Source organism: Lepeophtheirus salmonis, unplaced genomic scaffold (genome assembly GCF_016086655.4).
Source record: "Lepeophtheirus salmonis unplaced genomic scaffold, UVic_Lsal_1.4 unplaced_contig_4165_pilon, whole genome shotgun sequence".
Classification (NCBI taxonomy): domain Eukaryota; kingdom Metazoa; phylum Arthropoda; class Copepoda; order Siphonostomatoida; family Caligidae; genus Lepeophtheirus; species Lepeophtheirus salmonis.
Genome location: NW_027294220.1, coordinates 141,409 through 165,916, shown reverse-complemented (window position 1 = coordinate 165,916; position 24,508 = coordinate 141,409). Strand labels below are relative to the sequence as shown.

The 24,508-nt window shown below is 34.0% G+C and overlaps 3 protein-coding genes and 1 long non-coding RNA gene across 6 annotated transcripts; 1 reads left to right on the top strand and 3 right to left on the bottom strand.

Annotated features, from left to right (window-relative positions):
* Positions 1-762: 762 nt before the first annotated feature.
* LOC121122807 (equilibrative nucleoside transporter 1) lies at positions 763-2,682 on the top strand. The gene is made up of 2 exons (XM_040717858.2): positions 763-1,440; positions 1,505-2,682. The coding sequence occupies exons 1-2, from the start codon at positions 1,009-1,011 to the stop codon at positions 2,384-2,386; spliced, it is 1,314 nt and encodes a 437-aa protein (XP_040573792.1). The 5' UTR covers positions 763-1,008; the 3' UTR covers positions 2,387-2,682.
* Positions 2,683-6,030: 3,348 nt separating this feature from the next.
* On the bottom strand, positions 6,031-6,857 carry LOC121123057 (small ribosomal subunit protein uS11A-like). Of its 2 annotated transcripts, none has more exons than XM_040718138.2 (2): positions 6,717-6,857; positions 6,031-6,615 (listed from the first exon to the last, which is right to left on the bottom strand). In XM_040718138.2, the coding sequence occupies exon 2, from the start codon at positions 6,569-6,571 to the stop codon at positions 6,113-6,115; it is 459 nt and encodes a 152-aa protein (XP_040574072.1). In that variant the 5' UTR covers positions 6,572-6,615; positions 6,717-6,857; the 3' UTR covers positions 6,031-6,112. The 2 variants fall into 2 exon arrangements, with proteins under 2 accessions (XP_040574072.1, XP_040574073.1); XM_040718139.2 differs by having other exon boundaries at positions 6,673-6,736.
* Positions 6,858-9,912: 3,055 nt separating this feature from the next.
* LOC121123264 (uncharacterized) lies at positions 9,913-13,564 on the bottom strand. 2 transcript variants are annotated; one of them, XR_011784168.1, is made up of 4 exons: positions 13,330-13,563; positions 12,092-12,141; positions 11,531-11,775; positions 9,913-10,739 (listed from the first exon to the last, which is right to left on the bottom strand). XR_011784168.1 is itself a non-coding variant. In XM_040718394.2 (3 exons), the coding sequence occupies exons 1-3, from the start codon at positions 13,376-13,378 to the stop codon at positions 10,389-10,391; spliced, it is 645 nt and encodes a 214-aa protein (XP_040574328.1). In that variant the 5' UTR covers positions 13,379-13,564; the 3' UTR covers positions 9,913-10,388. The 2 variants fall into 2 exon arrangements, 1 of the variants encoding a protein (XP_040574328.1); XM_040718394.2 differs by lacking the exon at positions 12,092-12,141 and having other exon boundaries at positions 13,330-13,564.
* A 5,776-nt stretch (positions 13,565-19,340) lies between these two features.
* Positions 19,341-20,158, bottom strand: LOC121123031 (uncharacterized). Its single transcript, XR_005865894.2, has 2 exons — positions 19,950-20,158; positions 19,341-19,889 (listed from the first exon to the last, which is right to left on the bottom strand). It is a non-coding gene; the product is annotated as an uncharacterized lncRNA (long non-coding RNA).
* Between the last annotated feature and the right edge of the window lie 4,350 nt (positions 20,159-24,508).

Here is a 24,508-nt window from a genome sequence, read left to right as displayed (position 1 = left end):
TAAAGTTGAATTACGTCATGAAGGACCGAATTTTTTAATTTTAGGACTAAACTAGACTGGACCGAGACTTAACATGTGACTGCGGTCTTCCATCCTAAATAACAGGTGTGTCCCCAGGGAGTGTGTTGGAGGGGCTGTAGTCCCCAAATTAAGTATTTTTTCCTTTTTACTAGATTTTTGTTGGCATTTTGGGTAAATATTTGAATTTTTTTTCTAAAAAATTTAATTGTTTGTGAATAGCTGTGGATTTTCGATTTTTTTTCCAAAAAATTTAATATTTGAAATTTCATTTTACAATTTATTTTCAAATAATTTTATTTTTCAAATTTTGATTCCAAAAAAATTAGTGTTCTGTCAATATCAAAGGATTTTTCAAACTTTTTGTGAAAAGTTATGGACTTTTTCCCCCAAAAAACAAATCAAAAACCCAAGCCCCTCCAAAATATTATTCTCCAGACGCCCCAGAATATGGATCGACACAACACTACTTAAGATGATTCGATACAAGTGTCTATTGTGTAATTAGATACATGATTTATTCGTTTCTTATATATGTATAAACAATAATTAATTACATTATTCTTTAATCAATGTTAAAATGTGATTAATAATCTACCCATTGGTAGATTAGAACGTTATATTAAGGAGGCTAGGTGTACTAGTTTAGTAGCAAGTCTGAAATAGTATGTAGATTGTGGAAAGACAACATCCAGATCCACGCACGCACGGAAGAGCACGCTCTTCTCTCCTGCTGCAATCTACACACACCATAGTGAAATTCAAGGAAGAAAGCAAATTCTGAAAATAAAGGGAGATTCCTCATCGTAATAGTAACTAGTAGTTGTAAAGACATAGTAGCACAGTGAAGCCGGCAAGGGGGAGCTGAAAGATAAATCAATCAGTGGGCTTAAGGAAGAAACATAGTATAAATAAGAGTGTTTAACAAATTTCCCCACTTTTTTTCATACTATAACGTATCTAAATCTCCCTTAAATTGAATAAAAAACCATGGAAAAGTCAACAGCCCCGGTTGACAAATGGAAATTGGTCTATATCATATTTTATTGGTTAGGGATCTGCACCCTTCTACCATGGAACTTTTTCATATCTGTACCAGCCTACTGGTTCTTCAAATATCGCGCCATTGTAGAAAATACAACAATGCCCATAGATTCTAACACAGAGTTACAGGATAATTGGAATCCACGTCTCTCTGTGGCCTCCATGGTGCCAAACGTCACTTTCCTCACTCTCAATGCAGTATTTGGTCATCGGTTTAAAACAAAGCCTCGACTGTTTTTCTCTCTCATTATGGTGATTCTATTCTTCTTTTATACGTGTATCATGGCTAAGGTGAACACAGATGAATGGCAAAGTATGTTCTTCAACGTTACGCTCATCTCTGTTGTATTTATCAACACATTTGCTGCCATATTTCAAGTGAGTGCATCTGCCTACCTCCACCTCACATTTATTTTAAAAAATCCATTTTTTTCCGATATAGGGAGGACTTTTGGGTGTTGCAGGGAAATTTCCAGCTAACTATATTGGAGGTGTATTCTCTGGCCAGGCTCTGGGTGGGATTTTTGCATCGGCAACAAATATTGTCATGTTAGCTTTTGGAGCGAGTGATCAAAACTCTGGCTTCTACAGTTTCATTATTGCCTGTGTCTTCTTGCTCACTTCCTTAGTTGCCTTTGTAGCTGTCACAAGAACCAAGTTTTACAAGTACTATGATGGGGAAGGAGAGAATAAAAACGTTTTGGAAATCAATCCAGATGGAGACCAGCTCATGGAAAAGGCTCCTCCACCACCTGAAAGCTCAGGACTAAAAGTGAATCCTCTTCTTGTTCTTAAAGAAATTTGGGTTTATGCACTCAGTGTTTTCCTTGTATTCGTAGTAACATTGGGGTGCTTTCCAGGGATCACCGCTGCTATTAAGTCAACTGGATCAGGAACGTGGAGTACCAAGTTTTTTGTTCCTGTAACCTGTTTTCTAACTTTTAATGTGGGTGACTTCATTGGGAGATCCCTTGCAGAGGTCTTACATTTTCCCAAGCCTCATTTACGTGGATCCTCGTGGTATATTCTGATGGCTGCAGTTCTCAGAGTTATTTTCATCCCTCTGTTTCTCTTTTGTAACGTTTCTCCTTCAAATAGACATATGACCTCCGTCATTTTTGAATCTGATACCATTTACATTTTGCTAATGATCTTATTCTCTGTCTCCAATGGCTACATTAGCTCAATATGTATGATGAGTGCTCCAGGGATTATAAAAAAACCAGAAGAACAATCAACAGCTGCTAGTTTAATGGTTGCGTTTCTAGGTCTTGGATTGGGCGTTGGAGCCGCTCTTTCTAATGTTTTCGTACTATTCTTTTAATTCAAACTAATTATAATGGTGAACATACACCCTAACACCAAAGATCAATCTTCAATATATTTTATATATCATGTAGTTATTTAAATATTTTCACTTCTTCGAAGCTCATTTAAAAAAAGGTATATTTTTAATGTTATGTATGTCAGTTAATTAAGTGTTTTTTTATATTGGTCGTATATTATAAGAATGATATTTTTGTTACCCATATCTCAATTATTAATATCCTTTATTTTCAATGAATGTATATTGAATATGTAAGAATAAAATATTATTAAATACAAATTTCCATTTTAAAATTTACCTCCATTTGAGAGGTTGAGATATAATTTATTTCATATATACCTCCGAAGTTAATTTTAGTTAAGCTATTAATTGCAATTTATATGAATAAATACGTTGTCATTGTATAAAAAGGGAGGGTTGTCAAGGTGAACATTCTGCAAAATAGTAAAAATATTATATTGCCAAGGTAATTGCTACATGCTTAGTTAAATAATATATAGAATGAATATGCTGTTGTCATGATTTTATCATATTATAAATAACTAATAAATATACATCCGTATTCCTATAGACGCTTATTCTTAAATAATTTCGTATAATTGAGAATCAGTTCAAAAGTGTATTCATAGAGATAAAGGATTGTTAACAAAGTAAGCTTATAATTAATAATACTAGCAGTATATTATTAGGTAATATTAGTTTTACATGCACCATTAATAGTATGTATTGCCTTAATTATTAATATTATTCTTCACCGTTATCTTAATCCTAATAAAGAATCATAAACAAACTGATACATATATTATAGGAAAAGATTAGACGTTCCTAGCTATTATTCTTCAAATTTTTGATCTACATACATTGAAATTACAAAGTAATCATTGTGCCTGAGGATGAATTAAAAAAGACATACAACAATGATTACAATACTATATAATTTTTAACAACTTGTACGAACATGTTCATAACAAAAGGAAAATTGATTGTTTTTTTTCATAGGATAAATTTTGATCCCATCATCATCCCTGTAGATATCAGAATTCAAGTATCTTTTGTTAAGAATACCTTGGATCTCTTGTTTTATCTTAATTATTAGAGAACATGGAAGTCTTTGATGAAAGAAGATGAAAACACATCTAAATTTAAAATTTTTATTACATCTGCTCAAATGTTTCTGTGTTTTTTTATGTCATTACATAAATATCACATGTCATATCTGTAATATGTTTAAATTTTATGATTATAGCTTATGTAACATATTCATGATATATTTTACTTTATTATATTTACATATGCCATATCTAGTCTCTTATTTTATCTGATTAGAGAATTGTCATGTCTGTAAGGGTATGACTTGACATTGACCAATTCTACAGATCCATTTTATCACAAATTAATAGATGTAACTTTGATCATGTTGCAAACCCTTTTCAGTAACTATATTTTGAGAACTTTTTAGGGGGGTATTTCTTCAAATATTCCTCGGGATTGTTCCCCACTCCAATGCATTTAGGGCATGGACTATAGTTCTTTATGAAACATAGTCTTTTATTAAATCAATTCAGGATAGAAACTCCAAAAACGTGATTCCTTTAAAACGGATAATAATATGAAGCTATTCGATAGTCGGAACTATAACTAGATCAGTTGTGTGATAAATTAATTTAGACAAGTATCAGCTTAAGTCATAGATCGAATTCGGTATGCCTCATCTCAAAAGATATATGCCCCTTCCAGTGTGCAAAAAGTGATATGATTTATGTGGCAATGACTATGTGGAATTAAGCCGGGAACAACATTTTTATTTTGAAAAGGATAATTGCTTACTGATGACTAAGCCCAACTGTTGTACCTCAAGTCCTTCAAAATTTTTGGGAAGTCGAGTGAAAAGTAATACAATTTACGACTCAAATCCATATAAAGGCAACGTCTCTTGTGAATCATGATATATTTCACACTTTGTATTACAATCAGATAATTACAGAGTATACAATTTCTTCACTTCGTAACAAAAGTTGAATTAGAGCAACTATGTTTTGACGATATTAACTATCACATGCATTTGATTATAATGGAAAGATCGAAAAGATTATGAATTGTAATTCTAATAATTTGAACCTCTTTGTACTTAAAATAAACATTGCGAGAATTAGACTAATTAAATTTGCCTAGTCCGAACCATGAATTTCTAATTTCTATCGACATTTTGTTTTTCTACCCCCCAAATATAATCCTGCGGAAGGTGTCTTAAGGCAGTCAGTATTAACTCGATTTAAAAAAGTAATGAAGTTTAGTGGCGTCATCAAGGACCCAACTTTATACGTTTATAGGACTGACCCATCGGCCATCACTAAGTCATAGTCTATTCTTTTTTATACTTTAATAAAAGAAAAAAGTGCCGTCTTTATACCAGGTCCATGGGTAAGAATGTACAGTTTCATACTAATGATTATTCAATTAATAGGCAGCTCAGCTTATCACTACATAATGAAATTCAAGGTGATTATTTAATTTAATAAACAAATCAAGATGAGATCATACATGGAAATCAAACCGAGATAGTATCAAGTAATACCAAAATCTTAAGTTTTTACTATAAGGTTTACATCAATACCTATACTACACATGGGGTATTGTTTACTATTGAAAGTTCATTCACAATCTTAAGATAAAATAAACAACAATTAAATACTTCAGAATTACTGTCATGAAAGGAAATCCTATTTCCGGAACTTTGATAACCATGCAAGAAGCTAGTATGGTAATAAAAATCGATTAGACACATTCTACCGAATGGTCCATTAAAATCTGAACACTTAGAGTTTTAAACTTCAACAAGATATAATTTATTAATTAACAATATAATTGCAACAAAATAAATACTATAGACAAATATGTTCTGAGCTCTCTTAACCATTAATGTAGCAGCCCTTAGCGGCAATGATGGCTTTCAGGCAGGGGCGGAAGTCCTGGCATCCGCTGTGGATGCTGGACTTCAGGGCCTTGGTGTTTGGATGACGGATACTGCAGGCCTTCTCGAGTGGGACCACAAGTGTCAAAAAGAGTTCATAAGAACTCAAAATACTAATTCGAAAAAGAGTCTTGCAGCAGAGGAATGGGTTTCTTCCATCATATGTGGCAACTCTCGACCCACTTTTTGATAGCTCTCTGGACAGTCTGGTCTTATTCCCGATATCTCATGAGTGGAACCTCATGGACTAGAAGAGATTGGCCTGGTCTACTTTCTTAAACTTCCTCCAGGTCCAATTTGGCCTTTTTAACAACGTTCCTCTCCAACGTTACGGACTTGCAGACAGTGGTCAGGAGATGCTCAACTGCTTGGAGTGCGTGAATAGAAATTCGTGTATGTATTCAACTGTCCTGTTCTCGAAGTGTATGTAAGCTAGAGAGCTCAGGTTTGTTTTGTTTTGTAACTATTTGTTTATGCTTTAATGTATCGAAATATGAATTAATTTCAAGCACTCAAACTTCGTTAATTATTGAATTGTAAGTGTTCAGATTTAAATGGACCTCCCGGTATTTAAGAGTTAAGTAACAGTGACGCAGGATTATTGTCATACCCAACATACTCATAACAAATCATTATCAAACTATATGAATAAAATGAGAGTGAGTCAATATTGAAGTATAATCCTCTTCCCAGAGTTCTTTTATTGGGATCAGACATGGAACATTACACAAAACAAGAGACGAGCGAGATGATTACAATCTTCTACCACGACGACCACCCTTCTTTCTGTTGGAGTCGGAAGGAATGGGAGTCACATCCTCAATCCGCCCAATTCTCATTCCGGAGCGAGCAAGAGCTCTTAGAGCAGATTGTGCTCCAGGTCCGGGTGTCTTTGTACGGTTTCCACCCGTAGCTCTGAGCTTGATGTGAAGTGCGGTGATGCCAAGAGTCTTTATCTTTTCGGCAACATCCTGAGCAGCCAACATAGCGGCGTAGGGAGAGGCCTCATCACGATCAGCCTTCACCTTCATTCCACCAGTGACACGGCAAAGGGTCTCCCGACCGCAAAGATCCGTGACATGAACGAAGGTATCATTAAATGAGGCGAAGATGTGTGCCACGCCGAAAACGTCTTGACCTTCACGAACTTGAGGGCCTAATTGAATTTGGACCTCTTCGGTTTTTTCCTTCTTTCCCTTGCGAGGAGGCATTTTTGTAAGAAGTGGTGTGTTTATGAGAAGGAGTCAAAGAGCTGCTGAAAAGGAAGGAGGATTCGTTAGTTGGATTCGACACTCGTATTGTTTACAATTACAAATAATTGGAGTAAAAGTAAATAAGAATGAGCGTGTAACTTACAAGGCTATCTCAACGGAAAAGGAATTTTTTCCTTTCTTTCCCCTTATTCAGGCATACCATCTAATCTATTTACGGCCAGTCATAAATTATACTATTTTTTATTATATTCAGATAACTAGGTTCAAAGATTTAAAAACAATATTCCGAATCCGTAAAAATGGATATACCGAATTAAAGGTATTTTGAAGGTATATTATTTAATAATAAATATCTACCTATAATCTGTTATCCAATCAAACGCCACGTAGATGTACTAAAGTTTATCTCAACCTATGTATTTTCTGAAAAGAAGTGCTCTCCATGTATGTATTGCTCCCTGGATAAACTCATATGATTGTTTGACAGTTATAAAGCTATAATATTTGTGTAGGTGTAATTTTTTATCAAACATTTCGGGATATTTTAGGTTATCCCGTCCATTTTGAGATAATATTTGAATTGTTTTTGAGCAAAAAATGATGGATTGACGTAATTTATACAACTCAAAATGAAAGTAGATATATGTTAAAGAGTTTTTCATAGTAAAAAACAACAAAAGCACCATTAAACAGATGAATTTGCCCTTCAAAAATTAAGTGTCAACTTCAGATCGTGTTGGTACAAGATTATGTAATAAGTTTCATTCAAAATAATATGAAATATTTTATTTTTTATTGATTTTTGAATAATAATGTAATTAATTCATTACGTTGATTATGTATTTTTATGTTAGTTGCCGAATATGAAAGGATATAAAACTTCATACAGACTGTATCAATTGCTCATATACCCAATTCATGAGTTTATAAGGATCAAATTAATGTATTTTTGAGTAAATACATTTGATTGAGACAAGAGTTAGTAAAATTGTCTGTATTTACGCACTGATTTGAATGGATTTGGGAATTAGAATACATTTTTATTAAATAGTTTTCCCACATTAATGGAACAATGTCATTAATTTATTTGGATAATTTTTTTTGTATATTTGTTGCTGTAATAGAACAATTGATTTATGTATAATTATCAATAGTTTTTATTTGGATTTGGGAATTAGAATACATTTTTATTAAATAGTATAAAATATTCAGTCACAAATTTTTTGGATAATTTTTTTGTATATTTGTTGCTGTAAAATATCTGCAGATTCTAATGTAACTAGATATACATTTAATTCCCATGAAGTAGTAATTATGTCTGATGAGTGAGCAGGGAGTCAAAGAGTTATTATAAGTCCGTTTGGAACCCAGATAATAAGTATAATTATCAATAATTTGTAGTCACAAATTTTAAAATATCTGCAAAATCTGTTTGAATCATACCCTAGAAACTAAATTTAAATTCTTAGTTCCTCAAATAATAAATCAACATAAACAATTTCATTAAAACTACACACATCTAAGAATCAATTAATCTTAATTTATAGTATGGAATAATATTTTGTGATCTTGGCTCTGAATCAAAACATTTGAATCATGCGACTACAAATCGACTAATTTCACAAATACTCTATACTCTACCGACTTTCTGAACAAATCACATTAGTATTGAAAGATCAATCGAATAATAATATATCCTACAACCCTACACAAATATCTACATGTGTGTGTGTCCTGTTTAGAAAAACAGTGATAAAAACACAGTTATATCAATAACAGAAACAAATACAGACTTAAAACATAAAATACAAGTTGTTTAGAATTTTAAGTTACGTACATTTAACTATGTTTGATTCTGATCAAATCAGATTCCTGGGCTCTGTCGAGCAAATTTAAAATGTATCTAATTAGTTGATTTTTTCCATACACCAAGATCGATTCCCCGTGCCTAAAAGTTTTTTTTTTAATTACGGGTTGTCGATCCGAAAATGCGCCACAAAAATTAAAAATCCAAAAACAAAATTATTGTAAAAGCAGAAAAAGGAGAATGTATATTAAATACGAATAAAAAATTGAATTAGGGAGAGGATGAGCGAGTTAAACTTAGCCCCTGGTGTGGAAAAATTAATGAGACCTTCTATAAATACAGTTTTAAATAGATGTTGTTGATTAAATCTTAAAGTTTCGATTATTTTTGAATAGCTTAGATTCTAAACCTTTGATTGATGTACATGTTGTAAATAAAAATTATGTATATGTCGCGATGGAGGAAAAAAGAGCCATCATAGCCAATTTAATTCCGGACGGGAGGACCACCTCGGACATAATAAAGCCTTAGAAGTCAGCAAGGCCACAGTCTGTCGGGTCAGAAATCGTTTGGTTGATAGGGACAACCTTGTGGAGAACATTAAAGAGTGACACCTGAAGACATCAAAGAGAACTTTATGGTCAACCCAACTATAAAGATGTCAAAGTAAGCCAAGAAAAAGAAGGTTCATTGGTCTACTGTGGGCAAGGTCATCCAAAAGGCTGGAGGAAGGCCGATAAAAAGAATTGAGAGCCACTCCTGTCCCAACGTCAAAAAGAACTCTGTCTTCAGCAATGAAAGCAACTCTTCAATGATCTGAAGCACAATAGCAACTAGGTAACTTTTTTCTCTGATGAAAAGACCTTTACCGTTGACCCCGTCTACAACACGCAAAATGATTGGGTGGCATGCTTTGGCCAGGCTGAAAACAACATCAGAAAAGTCACCAAGACCAAACATCCGGCCTCAGTGATGATGTTGGGGATTGTGGCATCCACTCGAGAAAAAATGTGTCCAATTTGATTTCCTGTTGGATACCGGTCACCCACGGCCGACTACTTGGTAGTGTTAAAGGAAAATGTGGTCTCATAGATCACTAAGACCATGAAGAAGTCCAACAAGGCGATTTGTTCAGAGGGATTAATTGGAACGAACTCTTGGACCATTTATGCAAGATTACATTTTTTCTTTATGAAATAAAATGGTTATGATCGTTTTTACTTCTTAAATTCAAATAATATTGACATGTAAGATCGAAAATAGCCTGAAATGTCAGTAATACCTACTATTTTAAATGGTACTCAACGGCATAATAGAGCTTAGATATTCTTTAATTAACTATCTATTCCTTCAAAAAGTGCAACCCAGTAAAAAATGGAAAGCTGGACCAGATTAAAACATTTTTCCAAGCGGGCATCGAGGCCCAACTTCATCAATACCTGGAAAATGACTTGGTCAAAACTTACTTTTGTGTCCACTAGAGGCAGCATTTTTTTATTATTTCTACCTTTAAGAGTATAACAAGTGTAGCTACTATCTAGAAATGAGAATATATTTGTGTATTAATAAATATATATATATAGAATTTAATTATTTTATTGATAAATTATGTGCAGTGTTCAGATTAATGTATCAGAGTCTTCCAAGAATGGTCTGCTCTTTCAGCTCTGCTACTTGCCCTCCAAGGACACTTTTGAAACATGCCAATAGTCATTTTAGAATTGAGAGACAAGGAGAGTTCCTGCATCTCAGCTAGTCAACTAACTCCAGCAAGGACTGCATTGTATGGCTTTGCTGCCCACTGTAGCTTGAGACCCTACTGGAACAATCCCCTCTCATGTTTTAGAGGAGCAACAATGAACAAAATCATTGGTTATGAGTCACGAGATATTAATTATATTTATGATATTTGTTTTAAAAATGAATAAAAACGAAAAATGATTGATTTTAACCCACGGTAGCATCAATTGTCTACTTGTTAAATGATAATTAAAAATTGTTTTCAAGTCATTTCAAAAGTTGCAGACTATAATAAAGTAAGCCTGAAATGACCCCAATTATACCAAAGCTAACAATCCAACCTAATATTTCAAAATTGCGTGATATTTTTTTGATTGATGCTCTATCATTAGTTTTAGGAAAAGGAACATCTGGAATAGGACGATCCAAAAATTTACAGAGAGGTTCCCATCCTTGTCGGACATTAAATATCAAAAGTTGCTTCTCCGGAACATTATTTTTCACCTCTTCGTTCCATCTTTCAAAGTATGCTTTTGATGCCTCAGGGCCAGATTTATTTGCTTCTTTTAAACTCATGGAAAACCCAGGAACGATTTGATTGAGAATACTTTGGCCTACCTATGCGATAAATAGATATTATATGATATTTATAAAAATGTTAAGAAATTCATGGCGTGCATTCATTTGAACAACATTCATTTCAGCGAGTGTCATCATAGCAACATTCATTTGAACAAGTATTTATTTGGACGTGCTTCTTTTCAGCATCGTTCATTTCATCGATATTTTCATATAATGGTTTAAAGAGTAGCTATAGAATATAGCCTATAGTTTATTTTGTCCTTTAAGAAGGTGAAATATTCCTTCATTCAATGAAACTAACAGACTGATAGTTAGCATCCAAAAAGATCCGTCCAAATACACTTGAAGCCTTTTCCTATAAGGAACAAAATACAAATAGTTTTGAATAAAGTCAAAATGGTACATGAATCAAAGTTTACTATTATAACATTTGATAAAGAAAATGATCCTTTGTTAAAGATCCTACTCACAAAAGTACCCATTGATCAAAAGGCTTGAATGACATCCAACTCAATAAGTTTTGTTAATTCCTCCCGCCAAGGAAGTATGCAGAGTTGAGAAGCAATCCGATAAGAGCCATATTCACTCCTGCTAGATTTCTTCAATTTGCCTTTAAAACTGTTCTGTAGAGTTATGACTTTTAATAATGAAGGCATTCATCTTATATTGTTTACTATATGGAAATGTCGCTGAAATGAAGGACACCGAAAAAAATATTGCCCAAATATATAATAACTCAAATCAATCTTGCTAAGATGACCCTCGCTGAAATTAACGTTACTCAAATGAATGGAAACGGAGATTCATATCTAAGAGTGAACAAATACATTATAGCGTTGAGCTAATCCGGTGAAGTAATAGATCCAGGGTATTCTATGGTCTTCATTATTGTTAAAAATTGTCGAGTAGCAAGAATCATGCCAGCTTTGAGCGTCCCTTACTGTAAGAACAACTTTTGATTCGGGGTAAGCTTCAAAAAGTTCTTTATAAAAATATGATGATGGCAAGTCAACGGCACATCGAAATCCACCTTTATCAAAAAATGTATACCAATCCTCCTTTGTAGTCTTCCCTGTAAATAATAAATTTAATTAAAATAATGAATGATTTCATATTTGTATCAGTATCAGATAAAGACAAACCTACAAATATTAAAAGTTCTGGATAAAAATGATTTCGAAAAAATAACCCTTCTAAATTGGTTAATTTTAGTTTTTTCCGTGCAAAATGATTTTTTTTTTTTTTTTTTGTGGATTTCTTCTTAAAAATTGACGTTTGATGAGATAAAGGAAAAAATTACTCAGAAAATGACAAATATTTCAGATAAACATCAGTTTTTTTGAGTCAAATTTATATGTAAAGAAATATTCAGACACATTTCTACAAACTTTATTTTATCTGCGAATCCAATATTCCATCGAAAATTCAAATTTTGCACCTGGAAAATAAAAGAAAGAAGAAAATGCAATTTTCAGCGATTTCTTATTTTGCCCATAACTTTCTTGATTTGCAATAAATTTAGAAAACGTTGTTATTTCTATAGTTTTTTTAAGACGCTGATCATTTTTTGATTTATGTCTTAACCCTTTATATCTATTTATTGATGTCCCAAAAACAGTTTTTGTGTTTTGGGATAGGTTGTGCCCAGTTCAAGTTTAGCGTTTCTATTGGTCCCGGTCTACGTTCTTTCTTTTGAACGGTTTGGTCTCAGTTCAGCTTTATGGGTCTCGGTTCTTTTGTATAGAGGATCATTTTGGTAATATGCACTTAAAACAAGGGGTTCGCTAGAAAATTCGGGCCCAGGAAATGATATTCGATATAAATAGGGCCGCAGCTACATTTTATGCAACTTGCTAGTACCCCAAGTTCCAGCAGGGGCTCCGAAAACTCGTATAATAGGTACCTCAGTTTAAAATGTATTAGTTTAGGGGAGCTTGTCATAATAAAGTTTGGGAAACTCTGGCTTAATGAATATTTCAGTTATTATATTATAGTACCCTTAACGAGCTTAGTAACGGACCTAGATCCATAATCTACCCCACCCTTTCCTCTTGTATTTACACTGTCTAGTGCTTACAACACTTTTTCCAGATCCATAAGAAGCTCTTACTTATTTGAAACTTAGATACAACTGTATCACTCTGGCAACATAAAAGAATCATTGAAAACCACTGCCTTTACAAAAAAAAAACCAAGAAAATTGACTTATTACTTAAAGCTAATTTATTTGTTATAATAAGTATTTTCTTTTCTTTATATATTCTATATAGGAACAAAAGCATAAGAAGGAGACCGATAAGTAATATATTGCGTTGTCGGTTCCGGTTATAGCGGTTAAAGAACTGGAACCTTTTGAACCGCTAGAACTGCATGCCCGCTCAGTGTTCAACCTTGTTTTTGGGTATAGAATAAGCCCCTTATATGATAATCCCCCTCAAAAAAAAAAAAAAAAAAAAAAAAATCGGCACCCCCTTCTTATTCTCATCAGGTTCAAAAGAATCACTCATGTAAAATTTCAGCCTTCTACGTACAACGGTGTGGTCGCCCATAAAGGACAAATAAATTCTATTTATATATAAAAACAGATAATATGTATCATTTTGATATTAATAATTAAAAATCTTACCAGATATAGCCTTATGCCAATGTTCTTTGTCCTTGGAATTTCCATTCATGAGAAAAAACAAGCATATGATAGCAAGGCCCCTCCGGATACAAAATATCCAGGGCTTCTTTCAATGACATTGTCCCCGTCCTCGGCAAACCCGCGCCAATCACAGCCAATTTCATGTTCCTCAAAAATATATGCTTATAATTTATGAAACTGAGTTGTTTTACTTCTAAGATAATTATTGAAACTATTATACAATAAAAAAAAAGAAAAAATTGAGAGTGCTCGGCTTGATTAATGGAACAAGTATCAACATTCAACACAAATGTGTAACGTATTTATTAGTGTTGAGACTCGCTACAGCAACAAAAAAAATCGGTTCGGTCTTAAGGGATTTTTCTAGACCGATTCGGATCAATTTTTCGGTCCAGACCACGGTCTCAGACCGTGGACCATTTTTTTAGTCTGACATTGTAGACCAACTTTTTCGGTCACAATTTTTTGAACGATTTTTTTCCGTTTCATATACCATTTTTTCTTTCTTGATCAACTATCATTAATTTTTTCAAAAATCTCAAAAGTACACGATAAGTTTTCGAACAAATACCGTAAGCATATAACAGACGACGGGATCAAAATCTATCTCTGTTTAAACTTTGTATAACTTCATTGTACTTAAAAAAACATATGCTCTCATATTATGAATAATTTATCTGTGAAATCTTGACCGATTTATTTTTGGTACCAAAGTAGACCGAATTTTTATATGACTCGGTCCAGACCGAGCTTTTAGTTTCAGAATTAGTTCGGTCCAATAAAAATATAACGGTCTCATACCGGATTTCCTGACCGAAACCCAACACTAGTATTTATTTAAGAATGTCCATAAGTGCACGCCATATTTTTGTTTTTTTACAAGACCTTTTGTTGTCAGTGGTAACTAGAAGTAGTCAGTACCACTACTACTAGTGATAAAAAATTAGGTATATTTTTTAACTTTCCTTTTTTCTTTTTGAATTGGGAATCTAAAGAATGAATTTTTTATTCCCGGGCTGTTGTTATTAATGTGAGATTATAACCTAGAGTGGTGTTCTTTATCCTCAGGCCTCACAAAAAATTAATTAGTCATTTTTGTTTTATATATTATCTAAGTCTAGGAAGATATTAAAAGGGTGAGTTAGTACTTCATCTATGAACAGTTGGTAGGAAAAGAAGAAAATATTAAGTATAAACTCAAATTACAAAAGATAATTAATTCTGCAAGGTAGTTTTTAATTATTTTTGGGTTGATGATTTTTAATTAACTCATCGAATTTCATGGTACATACTACATGTTCTCCGGTCTCTTTTGTTATTTGCATTCATACTTAATATTTTCTTCTTCTCCTCCTTTGGATACATTAGTAAGTCTCCCTTTATTATAGCTCCAGTCTAAGTTGAGTGGTCTTTTACTTTGAAATGACTGTATTCTCTTCACTTGAGAACACAAATCTAATGAGTAAGAAATAAGCGCCTTTGGAAAGTTTCTGTGGGGTTTTCTGCCGTAACAACCACCAAAATAAGGCAAAGGAGTAGACTGGACATAAGAAACACACTTAAGGTGTCTTTGTCTGACATTTCCACCAAATGGCACCATCTTATTGGCAATAAACAAGCTCAGGGCTCTCATTGATTTAGCGTTACGGACAGTTTTTGATGTTATATTGTTGGAAATGTATTAATTCCTAATATTTTTAATAGCATTGTAACTTTGAAGCAATACACAGTGAATTTACGTTTTAATATAATTATTTCAATTTTGTAAGACCTTGTTGGACTCTGAGTAACTCCTTCCAATGTCCTTTTTCATTTCCTTCTCCCCTTCCTTCCTGTCTATGTCACAGCTGAGTGTAGCTGATCTCATGAAACGTCATGACAGCTAAACAAAATATTTTTTAAATTGTCAGGGTTCTCATGTTAATTTTCAGGGTTTTTGTTTCGTGACATTCCAAAAATCAGAAGTTAGTTGTTACTTTCAATTATTGGTATTGGTTATTTGATGCTTTGTTTCCTTTCTATACGCCTCGATACATGGTAAATGTACAACTTGGTAGCCCAGTGTCATTTTCACTAATGTCATAAATTGCATCATAATTGAAGGAGATGTCATTTTGGGGCTCAAAGTTGATGTTTTTACTACATAAAATGGAAAAATTTTCCTATAAATCTTCATCAAATGGCTTTAGGAATAAATAAAGACTTTATATCTTCGCTGAATGTCACTTAATGCCAATGATAAACACTTATATTTGAATATAGTCAATGTAATATGTACTAAAAATGGCTATATTTGTTCAATTTTTTAATTTATTTTGATCTGGTAGGGATGGGAAAAATAAGATAATTAGAGAAAATATATTATTATTTCTATTACACATTTCAGGGACTGATATATAATCAAATTACGTAATTAAGTTGTAACATTTTGATAGACAGTAAGGTTTAAGTTATTTTATTTGTTTATCTCATTTCCATTTTCTAATAGTTCTCTATTTTCCATGACATTAATGAAGAAAGGGTTTTCGTTGTTATTAAACTTGAATGCTTAGACCCACTACAATGATGACGTCACGTGAAAACGCAGTATACAGATTTTTCTACTGCTTAAATATTTTAAATTGCCTCAAACGCACGATGCTTTAGGTCTTCAATCATCTCCTGAATTAATGTGCTTATAAAATTTATGAAATGATGATCGTCAAGCGAATAAGGCCAAATTCTTAGTGATGGGACAAATCCGATTCTGATGCGATTCTAGAAAAAATCCTGATGCCGATTCTGATGTGATTCGTATAAAAATTCTGATTCTTTAATAGTTTAAATAATATTTAAAAATGGCATTTTGCTATCAGGGGCTTCCAAATAAATTATATATATATATATTGTTTTTTTTTGGGGTGGGGGGGATTTTTTTTTTTCAAAAATTAAACTTCCAATATTAAATTTTTGGATAAAAAAATTTGAATAATTAAATTACATTTAAATATTAATTTCCAAAAATTAAACTTTCTAGTAAAAAGCAAAAATTCCTTAATTTTTTTTTTTTTTTTTTGTGGGGGGGTTTTTTTTCATAACTTAGAAAAGTAATAAATAGTTAATTACCAGATATAAATAGTTAAATACCAGATATAAATAGTTAAATACCAGATATAAATAAAAATTCCAAATTAAACATTATTTCCTCGATGCCGATTCCAGAAAAAACACCCGATTCTCCGATTCTGATTAATCGTCCCATCACTACAATTTATTATTAAATAAATTGTAGTTCAAGGTTACTATCTATTTTTGAAAAGTAAATGATACTCCATACTTCTTATCCATTAAGAACGACCTTCTTTTTTTAAAAGTAATAGTGAAGAGTACGGCACTTAAATTAAATTATTAACAGCTTAACAGTTATCTTGTGAACAAAGAGAGAGCCTTTGATAAAAACGTTTGTTTGTTTAGTGAACTTTATCAAGGTGATAACGGAGAGTGATAATTGGGAACAGTAATATAAATACCGACTTGTTTAAAAAAAACGATAATTAACGTGATCACCCAGACAATTTGAAGAATATTTCAGAGGAGAGAAGCTTGTTGTTGTGATGTTCTATTAAATTAGCTGCGAGCAGCAAAACTGGAAATAAATAAACAAAAAAACCGTATCTAGCAATGACATAGGTAGAAATTACTCCGATGTTGATCCTCAATTCTACTCTGAATTCAACAAGGACTTACAATTAATACTCCACAACAAATGACCCTTTATCTTTTCGGCACTCCTGATTATTTTATAATTATTTTTCTCCTTCAAGAATAAAAGAATAATGATTTAACCCCTGGTTCCGGGTCTGTATCTAAAACGATTTTTCAGCCCTTCTGAGGAAATCAATTATCTCCCATAAAAATCTCAACTAATAACTATTATAACTTATAGTTTAGATATATTATTTATTAATATTATAATTGTCATTCGGAGTCTATGTTTCTCCAAAAAAAAAAAAAAAACAATGCCGGATGTTGATGATTAGAAATCGGTGAAATATTATATATTATGCGAGTATGTCAGCAATAGACAATAGCGTATTTTAGGCTTGAATTCGTAGAAATGAAACAAGGAGGAGCCGCACTGAAATTATTTTAAATCTTCCTGATTAATCTCATATCCAGTTGTTGCTATATTATATTAGGTAATTCTTTCTAAATTTAGTTTTCATATTTTGTGTGGGATATTAATACAAATGTATAGCTTTAAAATACTTAAATTACGAATTAATCTCCTTCATTTCTCGGCTCTACTTCATTATATTACATCTAAGGACATTTGAACAACCATTTTATATTCTAAAGTATTTAAAAGCGTATTGAAATACGCCTAAACTCCTCGACGAAATATTTAGAACTGATATAAAAGAAAAAAGAAGAAATAACGTTGAGTGACATAATCTAGGACCGAATTTTATAAGGTTTTGGGACTGATATGCTAGACTTAACCATATCGTACCCAGATTGAACTGTACGGGACTGTAGTATTCAGTCCTCAATAAAGACACTAGACTTACTAAATAATTTGACTTCACTTAATGTCTCTATGATAGTCTGGCGAGAAAACATGTCGATTTCTACTTCTATTCAGTAATCTATTTTATCCACCATCCGCATCTACTCCGGGTTTTGGGACATTAAGTCAATTTTTCGGCTATTAAAGTAGAATAAATTTATCTCTAGGCGTAGAAACTTATCTAAAAACTCCAAAAACATGCCAAAAATCTCAATAATACTTTGTTTCTAGGAATTGGTGTCTTTCTCTCCGGGTCTTCACCACCACATTCTAAAATAATGATATTGTCTTCATTCTATTAAGTATATTAGAACCCATTTGGGATATTATACGTCATAGTGAAGCATATAAAACTAAGTCAAATACTGAAGAGGCTCATTCTACAGGGTTCCTACTAAAAATTCCTACATTTTCTTATGATTATAATCAGCAAATATTACACCATAAATGTGTGTTGTTTATCGATGACATAAATAAATAAATGCACTAAAATATTTAAGAATCCCTGGACATTTCTTATTCATCTTTATTTTACGAACATTCAAATTTATTTTAAAACATATCATAAACATATGAAAGACTCACACGTGGAAAAATATAGTCCTATATGAGGATTAGTGTTATTCTGATTATAATACGGAATCAACGTATGACTCAGCTCTAGATCATTGCATTCTTTCCCAAATGATGAATAATTAAAAAAATTCTTGTCTAAGAGCTATTCCTAGATGAAATAACTTCAGGGTATTCAAGAGTTTGTTCAATCCACTTTCAGCATTGTGATTATGTCTGTGATAGTATGGACCAACGAAGGCAATTTTGAAAGTACAAGATACATGAGAACAAAATTCAAAAACGTTATTTGGCACCTTTTGCTGTTCCCAGTATACTTTTAAATATCTCTCAACTTGGATACGGAAATGTCCAATGATATACATTTTCAAAGCAACTACGTCTGTTCGGATATCAAATGAAAAATCACAAGCGAAGCAAGCTTCTACTCATAAGGAATATGTCAATGATTCCTGCACAAACTGGTAAGACTCGAACTACCTAGGGGTCATTTGAAAGTTGATTTCTTAGCTGTAATATGAAGCTGGACTATAATTTTTGTGTGGCTTCCTATATCTAGTAGATTAGGGATGTATCAAAATTTTCCATTCCTAGCTCTAACCAGGGTATTACTAGCTTTAATCATTTCAGGAGGCATAATTATCAACAACTTTATCTAATTACTCATATAAATAAGTTTATTAGATATATATATATATCAGAGGTGACCCGCGTTGCAGAACTGAATAGAGGGGAATAGAAACAAAGAATGAATGTAAACAAAAGAAATAGAGGAAGAAGAGAAGATGGGAGAGACAGCAAGGAGGAGACCTTTAATGACTCCAAGGCCCTAATATTGTATATGTCTACTTGCTAAATTTCAGACTGATCAGTTCTACTATTTTGTATTCAATGTGTCATAACATCGAAAATAGACTTATAAATACATATACTGCAGTTAAATTAATAAATCTACTGTTAATATGCAAAATAACTAGTTTAACTGAACTACACCGTTACTAGATAAAATAAGTGAGCAAGACAGTTAATGTACATTATAACTAAAAAGATCGTTAATGAACAAAATCATTGAAATAATAAATTTCACATTATCTTCCGAGATCCTTTCCAGAGACGACGATATGCAGCATGTCCACAGGGCTTGATTTGAAGTCAGTGTCCTTCGTCTTCATGTCCTACAATCAGGGACATATATAAGATATCATAATAGTGTTGTGTCAGTCCTTAAGACCGGTACTATTAGTCGTTGGGACTGGTCCTTAAGACTGTCCGCCCTTTGCACTATCATCAAGGACCGAACTTGATAAATTTTTTGGACTGATATACAGGACTGAACTGCAATAACTTCCAACCACCGCATTATGATGATATTGATGTACTCTTTGCTCCCCTTATCATAGATGGTCTCCTTGTCATCCTAAAAATCAATTTACTGGTTGTGTTGCTAGTCTCAATTAATTAATTAATTGCTACTTACAGTCAATAATCGGATTCTTATTATATACATTAGTAATACACTTTATTTTTCTCTACACTTGATTTTTAAAAATGTTGTTACTTTTTGGATCATCCTTAAATTGAATGGAAAACCAACTATTAAAGTTGTCTTCACGGCCCCCACTTTGAAAATCATTGCTTTAAGGAACCTTAGTTTTCGGGGTCCCTGCTGGAACTTGGGCACAATGCACTCTGTGTATAAGGTAGCTACTGTTAATTAATAATTATCTTTTGTATATTCTTTACATTTGTGAATATTTTCTTTCATTATATATTTACAAATATTGTTATGTATCATTTATAAAAATTTTAATTATCATTAACGACATAACACCTTTACATCAAAATTATAATATATTACTCCTCTTCAGAGTCATATAAAATTCAACCCATCCCATTAAATAATAAACTACTTAAAATTATTTTTGTTCAAATTTAACATCATAACGTTATGATGAATCTCTTATGCTCTCCTAATTTTTTTCTAAATAAAAAACATGTTTATAATAGGTATTTAAAACCTATTTACATGACCCTATCATTCCATTAATTTCTTTTGGTTCTTTATTTAGTTATTTTTATTTGTTGTTATACTTTTGTTAGTGATAATGGTAAAATTTAAATTATATTTTTGTATTCTTTAAGTTTTAACCATTTTACTCGTAGGTTATATATTCTTTGTATTTTTAACTTATGAATCGAATAAATCGGAGCCATATCCTTTGGAAGGTGTATTTTACATCCCAGTCTCTAGGATAGTTCCGACGCCGTCCTATAACCGATAAACCGCGTGATCTAAAGGAAATTGAACTCCTCTATTTTCAACACAGTGTCTTCAAAGTTCCCCATAAAACTCCTCAATTCCTTTAAACCCACCCTCCTTGAAATTCCCGCTTTATTGGGCAATGATTTATTTTATATTTTTAATAAATTTAAAAACGTTGACTCACTGTCTTTCTGCTCCTCTTTTTGTGTCCAACTATGATCCTCAGAGTCTCATTAATAAAGGAGGTAGAAACAAAAAATCCTTTCATTGACACTCAAGAGCCACCCAGAAATGTCATTACGCATGCAGTGATCCCTCCTGATTCAACTAATTCATCCTCTATAATGATGCCTATCCCTGGTCCAACTCCCAGTCTTAAAAGGACTTGACACCCTGATAATACTCATTTGACAAAAAAATAATCATAGTAACCTACGCATGGGCACCCCATTCCAAATCTGTGAGTATTACGAATATTAAACTCTCCCAAACCTAATTCTGTTCCTGAAGACCCCACCTATTCGTAACGCCCCAAGCACTACCTGCAACAATTTACGTAGGTCCACGAATGCCCGCCCTAAAGCACGTAGGATACAATGGCATCGCCTAGACTTATATTGGCCCTACCTGATACAATATCTCCACTGAACCGGCTGATCTTGAAGCCCTCAGGCAAGCACATAGGCAAACTGATCAAGACGCAATTTTACCTCTTAAATCAATTATTCCTCCCCAATTCTACACAACGAAGCTCTAACAGAGTTGGAATGCCAAGAGACAATCATTGGTGTTGTTACACCTCCCTCTGGGGCACAGCAACTGCATGAACTGAAACCCCAATTAGAGGCATGCATCCAGTATAAACTGGAAGAACCACTAGAACACATATGGAACGCCTAACTTACCACCGGCCACCCAAGTAAGCAAGCTGGGATCCCGAATAACCCCAATTATCTCCCACTAGAATTAGGGCGCTCTCAGCCTTAAATGGAATATTATTACCCCCTCCCTTCAATTACCATTGAAGTCATTATTCATAATTCGTATGACTTATTCAATAATAAAACTGCTCCCCCCCCCCAAAAAAAACCCCTACAAAGGAAGAGTTTCTCCTCCTGGAGAATAAATATAAGGTCATCTCCTCACCCATACTTATTGATGCCCTCACTTCTCTGATAGCGCAGAACCCTGTACCAAATTCAATGAAATCCTATATTCATTATCTTAACAACAAATGAGCCGTGGGCTCGGGCACGTCATTTACCCTCCTCAAAGGTATCCTTGGCCAGCTTGATGTCTAATGACTTCAATAAAGACTCCAAGTGCCTCCTAGACTGAGATGAAGTTTGTTTCTCCTCCCCCCCCAAAATACCAGCTGACTATAGATAGAATGGAAAATTTTCTTCCAAAGTGGCTCCAAGGTTGATGAGGGGTTAACAAATGAACCCACCACTTTGTACACCTCCTTGTTATGTATTTAATATTTCTTTACATGTTCTTAACTGCTTGTATATTCGTCTATATATTATAAGTACTGTGTTTTACGTATTATAAATAGTCTCGTATTGTGTAAATAAATTAGAGTATAGTTAGAATACACATGATCTTATAAACAGTGTTACATTATTCCTCCACGTGAATCCTTCTCCTCATGTCTCTTGGTCATCCTGGATCTCTCCTCTTATAAATAAGTTTGACACTCTCGTTCGTCAAGACGCAACATTGGCGACGAGGATGGGATCAGGATCACGTGACCTCCATGCTGTGGGATCGTCGGCGAAGCTAGCCCTGTTGGAGTTGGGTAGCCCTTTTTCGTCGATGGGGAGAACGCTCGTTCGTCTGCGGAAGGCGGAGCAATATGGACTGTGCCTATGTTTGGGCCTCGTGGAGGAAGGAAGAGAACCTTGGTCACTTTCAAGAAGTGAAGTGTGTGTCCGGATCAGGGACCACATAATTAAAAATGGATTTAGTCCTACGCAATTTTGGTTCTCTACTGTTCCTACTCTCCCGTTCACATCATTGGTTAATGGATGTGGAACGGTCTCTCTTCTGGATCATCCCGAGTTGGATGAGGGTACATCGAGCAAGATGCCTCCCAGGGACGAGCAGGGTGCTCGTGTCCCTAAAACCTCAATAAGGGTGAATGGTATGTCTCCCAGGGACGAGCAGGGTGCTCGGGTCCTTAAAACCTCAACAAGGGTGAATGTTATTTCTCCCAGGGACGAGCAGGGTGCTCGGGTCCTTAAAACATTTAACTGAGGAGTATTGTCCTCCTTTCTCCGGTGCGTGTGCTGAGAGCACGGCACGTCTATGGAGATAAAGTTTTGCAGTACAAGGAAGAATGTTTTGTCTGCGCCTGGACATGGATGGAGCGGATCTATAGGCTGCTGTTCATGGAGAGGAACCTGTTTAAGCACCGCCATGGATTTGGTGCTTGGGGGGTGATGTTATGTATTTAATATTTCCTTACATGTTCTTAACTTCTTGTATATTCGTCTATGTATTATAAGTACTGTGTTTTACGTATTATAAATAGTCTCGTCTTTTGTAAATAAATTAGAGTATAGTTAGAATACACATGATCTTATAAACAGTGTTACATTATTCCTCCACGTGAATTCTTCTCCTCATGTCTCTTGGTCATCCTGGATCTCTCCTATTATAAATAAGTTTGTGTCTCTCCCTCGTCAAGACGCAACACTCCTCAATGACCCCTATCAGTCTAAAGGGTTTTCATTGGCTGCAAAAGGTACGTGTTTAAAACCCGATTTGGTGGAATGGGACCCATACCCATAATTTGAACCTACAATGGTTGTCAACTTATTTAACTCCATAGTCACATCAGGTACCCTACCTGACTTATTAGTCAAACCCCTCTATTCTGGAAATACCATTCCCAAATTCTTGGTCTGATTATAGGCCTATTACCATCCTCCCTCATGTAACTAGGGTTCCTCATATAATTCTAGATAAGAGGTTGAGGGGATCCCCTATAGTCACATCCAAAAGGCATTTAGGAAGGTTGACGGGGTCTCTGAGAATACCCTCATTCTAGATGATTGTATTAAATACCCTAGAAGGACATTTTCGAGATTATGTACCGCTTTTTTGGACATTAAGAAGGCATTCGACTGGGTGAGCCAACAGTCCATAGAGCGTGCTGCTAAAGGGATGGGGTTGAGTGCCTATGTTATGCACCTCTTTGAGCAGGCTTGAACGTCCTTCAATGACCATTCAGACGTGAAAATTCGGGTTCGGAATCCCTACCTGACTTATGAGAATCATTCAAGGGGATCAACTATCTGGGTTAATTTTCAACCTAGTGGTGGAAATGGTCCGTGTGGGAACAACCTAACACGACCCCTTTAAAAGCAATGAATCTTTGAAGATGACATTGTTCTACTCTTATCGAGCAGGGAGGCCATCAATCCTCATTTAACTCGTATGTAAAGGAGGAGGCACTAGCGGGTCGTGGCTCGAATCCTGCCAAGTATTCGAGGCTTGCCATAATTGACAATAGCCACCAAGAGAGGTTTTTTACCGATTTGGGTACTTAGGTAATCATAGGTGACGTCATAATGAGCCAATTAATGACTGATTACGTATACATACCTCGGTCTAAGGTATTACATAACTGGATTTGTTAAGGGGCAGCCATCTGAGGTCAAGGAAAATGCTGTAGACACTAGGAGGTTGGTATCAGCTGGTAAAGGGTGCATAATTTTGCATTCCTTCTTTCTCATAGGAAGAGAATATAGAATTATCAGTTTAGG